The sequence below is a fragment of the Astyanax mexicanus genome, chromosome 1 (assembly GCF_023375975.1).
Source record: "Astyanax mexicanus isolate ESR-SI-001 chromosome 1, AstMex3_surface, whole genome shotgun sequence".
NCBI classification, from domain to species: domain Eukaryota; kingdom Metazoa; phylum Chordata; class Actinopteri; order Characiformes; family Acestrorhamphidae; genus Astyanax; species Astyanax mexicanus.
Window position 1 is genome coordinate 26,636,372 of NC_064408.1, and position 15,151 is coordinate 26,651,522.

The 15,151-nt window shown below is 37.8% G+C and overlaps 1 protein-coding gene across 1 annotated transcript in view; it reads right to left on the reverse strand.

Moving 5' to 3' along the window:
* Nucleotides 1–15,151, reverse strand: part of sik2a (salt-inducible kinase 2a) — a 39,581-nt gene that overhangs the window by 20,072 nt on the left and 4,358 nt on the right. Inside the window, exons 3-4 of the mRNA XM_007245233.4 lie at nt 14,481–14,544; nt 5,789–5,950 (exon numbers count right to left, since the gene is read on the reverse strand). Of these exons, the coding sequence (XP_007245295.2) occupies nt 5,789–5,950; nt 14,481–14,544 (226 nt within the window). The remainder of the gene's footprint in view (nt 1–5,788; nt 5,951–14,480; nt 14,545–15,151) is intronic.

The following is a 15,151-nucleotide window of genomic DNA, read 5'->3' on the forward strand; positions in this document are numbered from 1 at the left end:
GCTGAGCATTACTGTGGGGGGTTAACCCTTTCATCGCCAAAATACAGGAGTAAGGAATCAAGGAAAGGAATGCAATAAAAAAAAAAAAAATACATAAAAAAATAAGAAGACAACAAGTAAATAGCAACTTTTTGGGAGATAATAACATTGATTTTTTTAACACAATAAGTAACAAAAGACACTGACAAGAGACTATGATACTCACACGCACAAAAGACAGATCTTGTTTTCTTGTTTGTTTTTAAAGATGTGACATCTACTCTACAATGTAATGCTAGGCGATATAACCATAAATCAATTTCACAGCTAATTAAACACTTTATCTAGGTTATGATTGATAAATTATTATTTTAAGTTAATAAAAATAATCAGTTGGCTCTGTGTTGGAGTTCTCCTGCATGTTGCAGGCTAGTGGGGCGGAGTCAAGGGACACAAACATATTACTACTGCACAATCAGCTTTGATAAGCATATTGAGAATATCACCAGTGCTAAAATAACACTGACCCAATTCATTTTGTAATTTATTTACAAAGTGTAAAAAACATGTTTAACTGGATGATGCGCAACAAAAATAAAATAAAAATCACTGTAATATGCACTAACCTGCCACCGCTGGTGCATTCTGTCTGTCAAAACTGTCTGTTAATAAATACTGTGTTTAGAAAAAATGTCTTATAATAATATTGTGATATAATAATTTTGCCACATTACGCAGCTTAATGTGTGATTACGTACAACAAAAGTTAAGAAATATATTGTGATATAAATTTTAGCCATATCTTCCATAGGGCTGGTACTGAAATTAGCAAAAAGGTACCGACCGAGATATTATAATACAGTAAAAATACTGAATGGTAAAATCTAGTCTGCCAGACCTAAACCACATTACACTCTTACTACTGTGATCCACAATAACACAGAATTTTAAAAGTGATTGATACCACTAATATAAATATTATTTAAGTTTGCCAATCTAACACTGATATTTCTTAAAATAACTTAAAAAAATTCTTAAAAAATGCATCCTGCAATATGCTTACGGAAAATATGTGTAGTTTAAGCAGTTAAAATAACGCTGATTTTTTTTTTCTTAATAAAGATCCAACAATAATAATAATAATAATTTGGTGAAAATAATAATTTTCGCTTTTTGTATTTTTTGGTTAGAATTTAGAAAAAGGTACTGAAAAAGTATTGTTTGGGTATAGGTACTGAACTGAAAGTATTGAACACGCCCAGCCCTACCCAACACTACTACAATGTTATCAGCTATCCTGAGTAAATTAAATTAAAAATCTAACTTTAAAAATAGGGTGCTAAATTGCAACAATCATACTTCAGCTTTCCCCATTTGTCAAAATATATTTAGCACCGATCATACATGCACCCTTAAAAAATGATGACAAAGACAACATGATGAAGCTGGTTTGGTTTAAAACTAGTTTATGAGCATATGAGCTGATAAACCTCCATAAAGCTTTTCATCCTGAACGTCATCTTAGGTACTGCCTGCAATAAAAGCATTAGCAGTAATAAAGTGAAGTAAAGCTCTTTGTATATGTAAGACACTGCAGGAACTAGGAGCACCTTATAATGCAGTTTCAGAGTCTCTGCCCCTCTCTCTCACACACGCTGCTCTGACGTAAATGCAGACATAATTGATTCGTTACAATGCGCCTTTCAGCCGCCGGAGACTGGCACCTATGGAACACCCGGCCGGCCTCTCACTCTATCACTTCAGCCTCAACCAGCCTCTATTGTCACACTGCAACAATCATTTACTTGGAGAACAACAAGCTGCAAATCCTGATAAAAGTATGCCTTTATCACACACACACAAACTCTCACACACATAAATGTCTCAGAGTTGAGAATGTAGGTCAGATGAAGTGATTGATGTATGTCTTTGCATGCGTTTCCCAGGTTGGGGAGGGGGGGATGTGAGGAGTGCAAATGTAAAAATTACGTGAACGTGTGTGAACGTGTGTCTGGAGCTATAACACTTCTCCTGCTTCTCACAGCTGAACCGTGTGAGCTCAGAGACCAAGACTTAACCCACTTTACAACCTGTAGCAGTGTTTAGATGTGGGCACACAAGCAAGTGCACAAGACGTGCAATATATTCATTACACATTTATCATTATTGACCGGGTGTTGTCAGTGTCGTCACCGATTATGCAAGTAATCCAATATAATAACCTACTGATTATGATGAGTAAATAACATCAGAGTTATTATAGATGTTAAATGGGCAAACCCTGCATAGCCCTCTAAAGCTTTAAGGAGGGATAGATTTATTAGATTTTAAGAACCTTTACATCCAAAAAAAACAACAAAATGGCAAAAAAATGCCAAAAAATCAGTGGATTTTAGTAAAAAGAGGTTAATTGCAATCAAGCTTAAAAATGGCTTGTTAGTTGGTAGCTTCTTATTCAATCGTATTAGTTTGCAGCAGTTGGTATACCTAAACTACTTTAAGTTGAACAAAATTTTTATCACGAAAACAACTTAAGCTTAGACACAAAATTAGACACTTTGCGCCCTATTTTAGAGCTCTATATGTGAGCCTCTAATCGTGCACCTTGCAGCTTGATTTAGGGTGTGTCAGTATGTCTTTGCTGTAACAATGGGAAAAAAAACGCCTTGCGCGGCTCAAAGGTGCCAGGTGTGCTCTGACTTTGGCAGATTGGTATTTTAATGGCGCAGTGCTTCTGCGCTTCTCAGCAAAGGAAACTGACCTGCTCGTTTATGCTGTGAAGGTGTGCAAGCAGGTAATTTACAGAAACAGCTGTAAATGTTATGTTATGATGTAAAAGTTGGGATTGTGCTGCAGTGTGCTCATGTCTGTGTGTAATGAGTAGGGGTGTATGTGCATTGAGCCCAAGTGGTTCACATGCACTGCCAATATAGTAAAGGATGTCTGACTGTTGACTGTTGTCAGGGTTAAAGTCAGTCAGTGGCACACCTGTGTTTGCTGTAGCCAAGATAGCAATAAGCCATTAGCGTAGACATGTTCGTAAACCCCTTTGGGTTTTTGGTTGCTAACCCTACTGTCTTGACGTGTCTTATATGATCTTATATGATAGCCTGTGCAGGTCTGTGCTATTTGTTAGGCTATTTTTTATTTGTTACCAAACCGGATTCACTCTTAATTTTTTTTTTAACCACTGCAGTAAAATCACTTGTGTTTACCACCATACACATATCCAGCATTTCTTTATCTATTTGTATATTTTCTATCAACTAATGATATGATATAAGTAAAGACAACCACAATTCAATATGGTACTGGGACGAGATCAGCAAAAATATTCATTAGAAGGGACAACAGTTCTAACAATTATCAAAAATACAACAGTCAAAATAAAGAAATGTGTTACTATAAATAGACTACATAATTGGTCTAAATCTGTTTTTGTTTATGTTTCATGTTTTTATCAATAACCAAACACATGACATTTTTGTTAACAAAAAAGAAACAAATACATAAATAAATGCTTGATATGTGTATCATGGTACACAAAAATTAAGAATAAAAAAGTGGGCTACTGAAAATAAAAAATCCAGAATTTAACTATTAAATAGCTTACTTGCTAAGGTGTTATTTTTTCAGTAATAGGTAGCAGCTAATCTTTCCTAAACTTTGTGCATTATCTCTATAAATATAATCATTTGAACGCTGTTGGCCAATACTCTGCATTAAATTACTCTGATCGGATCGGAAGGTGAAAACTGGATCAGTACATTAGTAGTCTCTAGTAGTAACAGTCATTTACAAACTAGCTAAAGTATAATAATTTAAATCTGTGTATAAACTCAACTTAATCATTACTCAAGCATTCAGCGTTCAATACCTCTACTGTGTAGCCCTAGCATGAGCGCAATAATTCATTTCCTCAAATCTTTGTATTCTTACAAATAACTGTGGGAGGTCTGGTGATTCACCGAGCTCAGCCGGTTTTACAGCTCGGAGTGTGTGCGCATGTGTGCGTGTGTGTTTGATCTCAGAGCATATTAGTTCATTCCTCAGTGCTACTGGCCTCACTTCCACTTGACGTCACTGGGTAAATATGCGATCCCGGAGTGGCTGAGGGACTGACTGCTGTTGGTATGCATGTGTATGTTATCTGCTTTGAAATGTGGTTTGAAGCAAGATAAAGGCTGGAGGTTCTGCTTCTAACACACAAACACTGCAGTAAAATCACTCACAGCACAAACTGCACAGTGCCACTTTGATGCAACAAAAACTGATTTGAATAATCCAATAATAGTACTTCATTACACCATACTTAGTGCATGAAATTAAAAGCAATATATGCCTTTATTTGATTGCTGTGAAGTAACTGCGTTTGGGAATTTAAATATATTAAAGCCTGAATGTGGCCTCACAATTTTGTTAATTGCATAATGAAAAAATTTGTTTCAGTGCAGTTTCAGAATAATTATGTAATTTATACTCAAGAAGATATGGTAGTTACCATATAATACAATTGACAGCAGTTAATTAATAACTGTGATGCCACAGACAGAAGTGAGATGCATGCAGTAAAAATTAGGAGTGACTTTAATAATCAGAGCTAAACCAACAAACTTGACCTGAGTAAAGCAAAACATTAGAGCCATTATAGCCCAAAAGGGATAAACAATAGACGGAAAAATAAGGGTCAAAACCATATAAAAAAAAAACATCCAGGAGAACTAGCAAAAGTGGCAGACAAAATCAGAGAAAAAGCCATTAATAGCTAATTCACAAAAAATAGATTAAAAAAGAAAGAATGCTCAGTATGCAGGTGAAAAACAGGGACAATACTTCACAACAAGCTGGACAAACAGATTGGTATATATACAAATATACAAATATCAGGTGCTGATTGGCTGGCTAAGACACATGACTGAGAGGTGCATTCTGGGAGTTGCAGTTTGTAAAGGTGGAAAAATCTGTAGAAGCATTGGAAGGTGTCACAGTAATTCATAGTAGTTACTACATAAAGTCCAGTAGTTTTAGATAGAGTCGATATAATCGACAATTTCAATTCTAATAAAAAAAATATCTTTATAATTTTTTTCATTTTTTCCAAATGTTCATTGTCGTCTTGTCGTTAATTTGTTGCACTAAACGTAGTACTGGGGACAGAAACACAATAGGAGAAGGGTAGGACTCTAAATCTAATGCATCGTATGTATGATTTTACCTTTCAGGTTGTAAGGGGCAGTAAAGCCACTCGGCCAAATTGCAGTGTTATTCAGGAGTTTCAGTTTAGTTCTCCAGCACTGGAGATGGAGCAGCATTAGCATTAGCCACTGTTCAGAGGTGAGTATTATTGGCCTGTAGCTTGATCCTAACCCCGGCGAGCACTGCTGGAGTAGTTAGCCGTTAATGCTATTGCTCCAGTCTTAGTGCTGGAGAAGTTTGGTAATCTAAACTTACTGAAAATAAAAGGAAGTGCTTTACTCACCCAATAAAGAGTTTTATGGAGAGAAATCTGTGTAGATTCACACCCAGCTCTCGTTTGATTTTAAAAGAAAGTCTTTTTTTGTACAGTTTTGTTTACTTAGCTTAGCTTTACTTAGTTACCTACCCTCCCACTACCACCCAGCGGCAAGACCTCCTGAATTAGCAGTTCCTTATAGTGACTTAAAATGCACCTTATAATACAGTGCGCCTTATGCATGAAAATATACCAGAAAATAGAGGTTTATTGATTGTGCGCCTTATAATACGGTGCGCCATATAGTGTGAAAAATACGGTAGCTTCATGCTAGTTATTAAACTCTTGACCACTCGCCTGCAATCTTGATGTTCATGTGGGCGTCCAGCAGTAGGTTCTCAGCCTTCAAGTCTCTGTGGACGATGCCGCGCTCGTGGCAGTACTCCACGGCCGAGAGGATTTGCCAGAACTTCCGGCGAGCGTCCGCCTCACTCAGCCGCCCACGACTGGCCAGGTAGTCTGCAGATCAGGCAGAGATCAGCTGTTACTGCTTCACATTAAAGGTGGACAATATGGCAAATATTACACATCAGTACTTCACAAGTCATTTTCATAAGAAGGACATTTCTAACAACTAGCAAAAAAACACTTAACAGTGAAACAAGACACTGGTTATTAATTACAGACTAACCTTCCATAGCTGATAACTACACTGTCGTTTTAATGATAATACAGTGCTGGAAAATAAATAAGAAAACACTTAAAAATTATGAGTTTCTTTTATTTTGCCAAACTGAAAACATCTGGAATATAATCAAGAGGAATATGGATGATCACAAGCCATCAAACCAAGCTGAACTGCTTGAACTTTTGCACCAGGAGTGACATAAAGTTATCCAAAAGCAACATGTAAGACTGGTGGAGGAGAACATGCCAAGATGCATAAAAACTGTGAATAAAAAACAGGGTTATTTCAACAAATATAGATTTCTAAACTCTTAAAACTTTATGAATATGAAGTGGCTTTGCATTATTTGAGGTCTGAAAGCTCTGCATCTTTTTTATTTCAGCCATTTTCTGCAAATAAATGCTCTAAATGACAATATTTTTATTTGGAGTTTGGGAAAAATCATGTTTGTAGTTCATACAATAAAATAACAATGTTCATTTTGCTCAGATATACAGTCTTGTGAAAAAATTAGGACACCCTATGAAAACCTGTATATTCTTTAACATATTTGGACATGTGGATATTTACTATCAAATTTAACAGTACTGAGATATCCAAGTAATATGACTAAACAATAAAAAAATAAGAAACGCCTTTTTACAACTTTATGTAAAATGTAATTAAAAAAGAATGCAATTTCTGGTGAGGCATAAATTAGGACACCCCTATATATTGGGCCACTTAAAATAGTTAAGATCACACACAGGTGTGTCATATCAGGTGCACATGATCAGAACATCAATACCCAGCATGTTGAATGAGGCTTACCCTATTTAAACCTCAGAAATGTAGTTTGGTGTGTCCCTGACTGTTGAAGTAAGAGTGAGCACCATGGTGAGATCCAAAGAGCTGCCTGACTCCCTCAGAAAGAAGGTTGTGACTGCTTATGAGTCTGGAAAGGGATTTAAAAAGATCTCCAAAGATTTTAACATCAGTCATTCCACCATCCGGAAAATTATTTACAAGTGGAGGACATTCAAAACAACTGTGACCATGCCCAGGTCTGGCCGTCCAAGCAAGTTCACCCCCAGAGCAGACCGTAAGATGCTAAAAGAAGTCATGAAAAATCCTAAAATTTCATCACAGAACCTACAGCAGGCTTTAGCTACTGTCTATGTGAAAGTGCATGACTCAAATATCAGAAAGAGACTAGACAAGTTTAATTTTCATGGGAGGTGTGCAAGGAGGAAACCTTTGCTCTCTAAGAAAAACATTAAGGCCAGACTGAAGTTTGCCAGAGATAATGCAGACAAAGACCAGGACTTCTGGAATAATGTTCTTTGGACAGATGAGTCTAAAGTTGAATTATTTGGACACCAGAAAACAAGACATGTCTGGCGTAAACCAAATACAGCATTTCAAGAAAAGAACCTCATACCAACTGTGAAGCACGGAGGTGGAAGTGTCATGGTTTGGGGATGCTTTGCTGCAGTAGGACCTGGCCAGCTCACCATCATAGAATCCACCATGAATTCTGCTGTGTATCAGAGGGTGCTTGAGGAACATGTGAAACCATGTGTAAAAAAATTAAAGCTGAAGCGGAACTGGACCCTGCAACATGACAATGACCCAAAACATACCAGTAAATCCACCAAGGACTGGCTAAAAACTAAGAAGTAGAGAGTCCTGGAATGGCCAAGTCAAAGTCCAGATCTTAATCCAATTGAGATGCTGTGGAGTGATTTAAAACGAGCTGTACATGCAAGACGCCCCTCAAACATCTCACAGCTGAAAGAATTCTGCATTGAAGAGTGGGGCAAACTTTCTTCAGATCGATGTCAGAGATTGGTGGGTGGCTACAAGAAGCGTCTCACTGAAGTTATTTCAGCCAAAGGGGGCAACACTAGTTATTAGAGGGTGGGGTGTCCTAACTTTTTCCTCCGTTACAATATGCCTTTTTGTTCATAACTTTTGTTTTATGAGTAAAACGATGTTAATTTTGGTTGTTTAGTTGCAATTAAATTACTTTCTTTTCGAGAAATAAATAAAAACGATTTTGGACATTGATATGTGAACATTTCTCAATAAAGAGCGGACTCTTTAATGGGGTGTCCTAATTTTTTCACATGACTGTATACCTAAAAATAGCTAAATCTGAGAAACTGATTCAGAAACTGAGATGGTCTATTAATTTTTTCCAGAGCTTGATATGTTGTTCTATTTTCTAAAAATGCTGAGGGTACCAGTTATATTCTCAGAAAAGCTTATGCGTACATGTCCACCCAACCTGACAGCTTTCATTACCCATCATACAGGCTTAGAAAGCACAAAGCACAAACCCCATACCAACAGAGCTAAATGAATATTTATTAAAGCCAATGCTCAAAATGCTGTGTTCATTTGTAAAAAAAATGAAGCAATACTGGCGCACAAGATGCTCAATCTGTTCAATATTTTGGTACATTTGCCAGGACAATAACATCTAGGCCAAGTGCACAGATGAGTGTATTTAAAATGAGTTTGTTCAAGATGTTCAAAACTTTGTTGACGGATTTCATTTTGCATGCTAAATATCATTGTCACAAGAAGACTTTGTGTCTCCGAAACAGTTACAATTATAATAAGATACACATGCACCTACTTTGTTGAAAAAAAGCTAATAGTGATCTTGTTATCTTGTTCTCTTGTTTAATATGTTTTGAACACCTCAACATGCCCACAGTGAAGCATGGTGGTGGAAGTACCATATTGTGCAGAGTAGTACACGTCATTAGCAGGTCTGGGAATGAGATGGGTGAAACCACATACAGGGAAACTTTTAAAAGAAAACCTGATCCAGTCAGCAGGAAACTTGAGACAGGGGTGGAAGTTCAACTTCCAGCAAGACAGTGACCTTAAGCATACTGCCAAAGCTACACTGCAGTGGATCAAAAGAGATGTTTCAGAATGTTGTACCAAGAATTTACTCAAGGGATTTACAAAGGCATGTTTGCTTTTGTGCGTCACAGACCCTTTACAAGATGTGGAAACTAGTTCCTTCTTACAGCCCTTTGTCTTTCATTATAACTCAAGTTAATGTTCAAGTTATAAATTAACATCTATATGGTAGGGCTGTGCTTTATTGCATCGTACGCAATAATATCGCCAACATTTTTAAATATCATGAACGATATTATACCCTAAAATATCGTGCCATACCAACCACCCCTAATTATCACATCAGGGTATTACTTTTTACTGTTTTTAGCAAAAGAAAAATTCACATTGTTCTCATTTCCCATTATATATCTACTAGAGACAGGTTATATCTGAATGTACAGTACATTATTAATATCATAAAATGCTTTGTTACAAATCTGACAAAATTCTTGTATGTTTTAATATCTCAGTTAGGAGTGTGCCATATCATATCATATGCAATAGTAAAATAGAATTTTCATTTTAGTGCAGTAGTTTTAAATTCAGTATTTTGTCATATCGCCAAAAATATTTTTATCGCCAAAATACCATGAAACATTGTGACATTATTTTAGTGCCATATTGCCCACCCCTACTACATGGCATGCTAAATTCAGTCATAGGACAGTGTGTCAGTGTACGTACATGTCATCTCATTTACAAAATGCCAGTGCAAAACCAGCTCATTCATTGCTAGAAGTGCTCTGTAATTTGAATTTTTTTTTTTGAATTTTTAATTCTAAAGGTCTGTTTCAACACATTTCAAAATAAAGATGCTTAAATAAAAGGTCATATAAATATATATACATACAACCAGTCCCGACTAGGTGTGGCACAATATATTAATATAGTAATATATTGTATTGTTTCGATCATGTCATAGTGGCATCAAATATCTACTTTTTATTGAAACATAAGTTGCTCAAAACTCTCCCCACCAAAATTGGACTCACTACAGTTACTGCTTCATGAATCCACGTTGTAGCACTACTCAAAAGAATAGGGTAAACCTGTGGGAAAGAATACTTGTGAGGTGCTTGTGAAATTACTGTATTTACCATGATAGGATGTACAGTGCATTCTCTCTGCAACTGCATGCATTAAACCACTACTACTTACAATGGCTTGCAAAACTATTCATACCCCTTGAACTTTTTCAAATTTTGTCACCTTACAACCACAAATTTAAATGTATTTTATTAAGATTTTAAGTGATAGACCAGCAAAATGTAGCACATCATTTTTGGACCAAAAACTAGGCGTGCAAAGGTGGAAAAGTAACACTGCTCATCATCCTGAACACACCATCCCCAGTGTGAAACATGGTGGTGGCAGCATCATGCTGTCAAGATGGATGGAGCTGAATACAGAGCAATCCTGGAAGAAAACCTGTTGGAGGCTGCACAAGACTTGAGACTGGGAAGGAGATTCACCTTCCAACAAGACGATGACCCTAAACATACAGCCAGAGGTACAGTGGAAATATTCATGTGTTAGAATGACCCAGTCAAAGTCCTGACCTAAACTCCATTGAGCTTCTGTGGCAACACATGAAAATTTCTCTCCATCCAACCTGGCTGAGCTTGAGCTATTTTGAAAAGAAGAAAGGGGCAAAAATCTCAGTCTCAAGATGCACGAAAGTTGGTAGACACATACTTCAAAAGATTTCAGCTGTAATTGTTGCTAAATGTGGATCTCATTATTGTTATAGGAGGGCTGAATACTTCTGTACGTTCCTTTTTTCAGATTTTTATTTGATTAAAATAAAAATTTTCTTTCCACATCACAATTATTTTACACAATTATACATTTAAGTTTGTGGTTTTAAGGTGGTATGAATAAAGGGGTATGAATACTTTTAAAACCCACTGTAAGAAATCTCTTTTAAGACATATCAAAGAAAAGCAGATCTACATGCAGGCAAACAGAAACAATGCAAGGATTTTGACAGAACATTTCACAAACACACAAACTAAAGAAGCTACCATGACAATAAACACAAGAAGAGAAACCTGTTCCAAAGCTTTAACTCAGCTAGAACTCTCAGGCCCTCCTGGTTCTTTCCGAGGCAGGTGAGAGGACAGAAGAGCAGGCCTCCCAAGAGAGTGAGAGTGTGTATGAGCGTGTGTATGAGTGTGTGTATGTGTGGGCCAGGCGCTGCAGTGCGTCTCTGGTGCTAATGAAACAGCAGCTCTCAGAGGCTGATCAGTCAGTGTGAGGCTGCAGACAGCAGGCAGCGTGTGCTACAAGCCTCATGTGCGTCATACAGCCCATGTGTTGAGGACACACAGGAGACTTCAGAGGACGAGGTGTGTATGTGAGCGCACAGCCAGGCCCGGGCCGCACTGGTGTAGAATGGGACGGGGGCACGGTGGTCAGCTGACAGATGGCTTCACATCCGCATGTTAGAAGTATTTGACAACCAAGCGTCATTCACACCATGATGTTAGCCAAGAGCGGAGCATCTGGTCCAGTTAAGCTGCTACCAGGTTAAGCCTTCAAGACACACCAGCGTCATTAAACTCTGAGATTGTGGACAACACTAAAAAAAATTATGCATTTTTGTAGTGACAGTTTGTAGCTTTTGGAAATTTGGAGACCTCTTTGGTGACAATGTGTAATTGCACGTTTTAAAGGTACTTTTCTGCATACTATGTGCATACCTACATTGTGGTGGAAGAATCAGGTGACTTTAGCAGGGAATCTGTTTCAGATTGAAACTGGGGTAGTGGTGGCCCGCCTGTTTTTCACATTGGCCACAAGGTTGTGGTATTAATACTAGGGCTGCATGATAATTAAAAAATTTTACATTGAAAATATTCTTTTTTCGACGATATATATCACGATATTAAACAATGCAATCACAAGCATGTGCCCAACCATGTGGATGGAGGCCATGAGGTTACCTTGTGTTTACCCCCCTCACGCTCCCCCTCCCCCTCCCTCTTGTGCTTCTTAGGCAGCAGCAGCCTGTCACTTACACAGACACAGAGACAGCACTGTGTATCTACTTCTTGTGTCAAGAATCTAAACATTGCAACATTACGTGTTTGATTTAATTGCCTTAAGTGACATCGCACAGCTTCTGAGTGTGTTTAATAGTGTGTATGTGTGTGCTCACTGCACAGACAGGATAAAAGCGGATGCTAAATTCCACCTGTGTCCAGCACATGTGTGGTATAATGTATAATTCTTTGTCTATCCCTTTATAGTTCAGTTTCAGTATTCTGTTCTGTTTCTTTAGTTTAACAATATGAGAATGAGCAGACAAAGAGTTTGCCATTCTGATATCTTCATGTTCGCAGTATCTCTTGTATCAGTGCAATTGGCAGCACCATGGTTGCTCAGGTGCTTAGGAAGGCATGTCTTGGCCAGAAAAAACTCCCGAGAAATTACTTTTTTTCTCACTAAAAACTGACAGTTTGTTGCAAATAGTACAAAACCATGCATTCAGTTATCTATAAATAATGGACATGCAGTAGAACACACTGCTCAAATAGCAGAGTCCAAACGCTACCATAGAATATAAAGAGGTTGCTCTAAGTGCCTGAGGCCTTGTTTGACTTCGCAGCTATCTCCAAACATCTGTTCAGGTCAAGCAAGTGAGAGAATGATGACCTCATATCTTCTGCTCGATCAAAACTCACTGCTTTCACTTTTCACAACATTGTGAAGGAAACTCACAGTTCTGATTCCAACCAGGGCATAAAAACTATATGTGTGGAAATGCCCTTAGACTGAGCAGTCTGGTTCTGGAAGAAAAAATCTAAAATTCCTAAAATTCCAAAATATAGGAATTCAGAATTCTAAAAGACAAAAGTTATATACACAAAACTTTTTAATGTAGAAACCCTAAACATCACAGCTCTGGAAAATAAGGGACCAAATGATGAATTTCTTTGATTTTACCTAACTGAAAACCTCTGGAATAACAAGTGTTGATGTAAAATACATTTTGAAATTGTACACATTCTAGAACAGAGTTTATTGGTGTTTGTTGGAGAACACTGGGTCAGTGTGCTGTTTGTTTAATTATTTATTTGTTTATTTCATTTTGGTCTCTGGCCTCCCAAATAACTTCGGTTGTATCTGTAAAGCAAAGACCAGCCGAAATGTGACTGACAAGCTGAAATCTGATTGGGCTACCTCCCCCAACATTTTCCCCCAACAGCGATTCCCACCCACTCAAACATCACTACAAAATGTGGCTTTGATAACGATCTGCTCTGTGCAACACCCTGTTTGCCGGTCCTGTTCTGGCTTATGGTGCTGGTGTTCGGGAAGCTGGCCAAGAACGTGAGGCCCTTTGAAGTTACTGCCGCGCCTCTTCTGAAAGCGCTCCAAGTGCTGCTAAACGTCAGAGGTGCCTCATTTAGTCCCCTGGAGCACTAATCCACACCAGATACAAGTCAACAGACAACAGGGGCTGCTCTGACTGCTGTCCACTGCTTGTTTGTCTTCTGGTTTCACTGGTTTCCCATCATTCTGTGGATAACGATCTAGTCTTTATTTATTTATTTCTTTATTATAGCTATTATCATATGACACTGACAATCGAAAGCAACCTTTCATCCTGAAAAAGCTATCAAACTGTCTGCTCTGATTGAAGTGGGAAGACTGTTTGTGTGTTCTGTTGTGTTTGTGGCAGTATATTAAAGATTTACTAAGAGTGCCAGTGTAGTTTAGTTTAGAGCTTATTTAAGCTCCACAAAAAACTTAAAGAATCTGAGGATCGCTAAACAAAAAATTGCATGCCAGCCACCAAACACAGAGCAAGATCCCCAAACACGGCGACCCTTTTCCATTACAGCTTCCACAGCTAATTAACAGAGATAAACAAATGGCATCTGTTCGGCGCGTCTATTATGGGGCAGGTGCTGTTGGGGGATCAGCACTCAGTGCATGCAGATGGCAAGCGCCGTAGGTTACTGCATGCATGTACAGTAGCACTGCAATGAAATTCTACAGCCACCTTCTGAAGGGTGCAAGGAAGTAGACTTCATAGTTATTTAAATATAGGTGTATATATGAATTTATCTCTGGATGCATTTACATTAACAGGCTGAAGTGATGCACTTAACTTAAATGTACAAAGTTTTAGCATGACAGTAACATGTTTCCTCATATAAAGACAACCTATACAACATCAATGGATGCAACATCATTACACAGCTAAACACACTTACTGCCATCGCTTATGTTAGCAAACTGGCTAGAATCATGCTGAGTGGTGAGGGGGAGGGAGGACCATCCTACCCAACAGTCAGAAGGAGGCTACCCTGTGGCTAGGTCTCACACTTTTGATGGCACTACCAGTGTTCGGAAGTGCCACTGTAGTTCTAATTATGTGTCACATTTCTGCTAAAAAAATATGACCCGAGAGATATAAACTGGCATGCAAAAGAAGAAAGAGCCACTCACCAAAGATCTCTCCATTTTTGGCATACTCTGTGACCAAGTAGAGCATGTTCTTTGTCTCCATAACCTGATAGAAGAAGAAAAAAAATCAAAAACAAAAAGGGGTCAAAAATATTTTCACACTCTTTAGCGTGTCTTTTAAATTGCCATAGACAACGTTAATAACTGTGAAAAATGTTGTGAAGGAATATTATTAATTACAGCTGGTAGCTTCTCACTGACAAGATAAAAAGAGTTTTTTTAGCAGCACTAATTGGATTAAACAATGGAAGTGTCTAAGGGCTATTAAGCATGGTGGTGGGAGAATAGTGATCTAGGGAGGTTTTGCTGCCAGTGGAACTGATTTATTTGATTTATAAGTGGGTTGGAAAAATAAGATCTTAAACCATCAGCCAAACGATTAAAAATATGCATACCCTGTAATGTTTAAACAGGACAACAATTGTGGGAAAGACAAACCAAGCTACACTAAACTTGTGGTACGGACTTTCTTAAGTTTCTTCGTTTCAACCTCAACCATATTGAAAAAAAGTAAGTATATGTAAACCTTTGTCCACAATTGTATTTGTCACCCCTGGCGCCACTTTACTTGTATAATGTATCCACTCTGAATAAAAAGGGCTGGGTGAAAAAGAATTCCAATGAATCCGTAACAAAATGTCCATATAAATCCT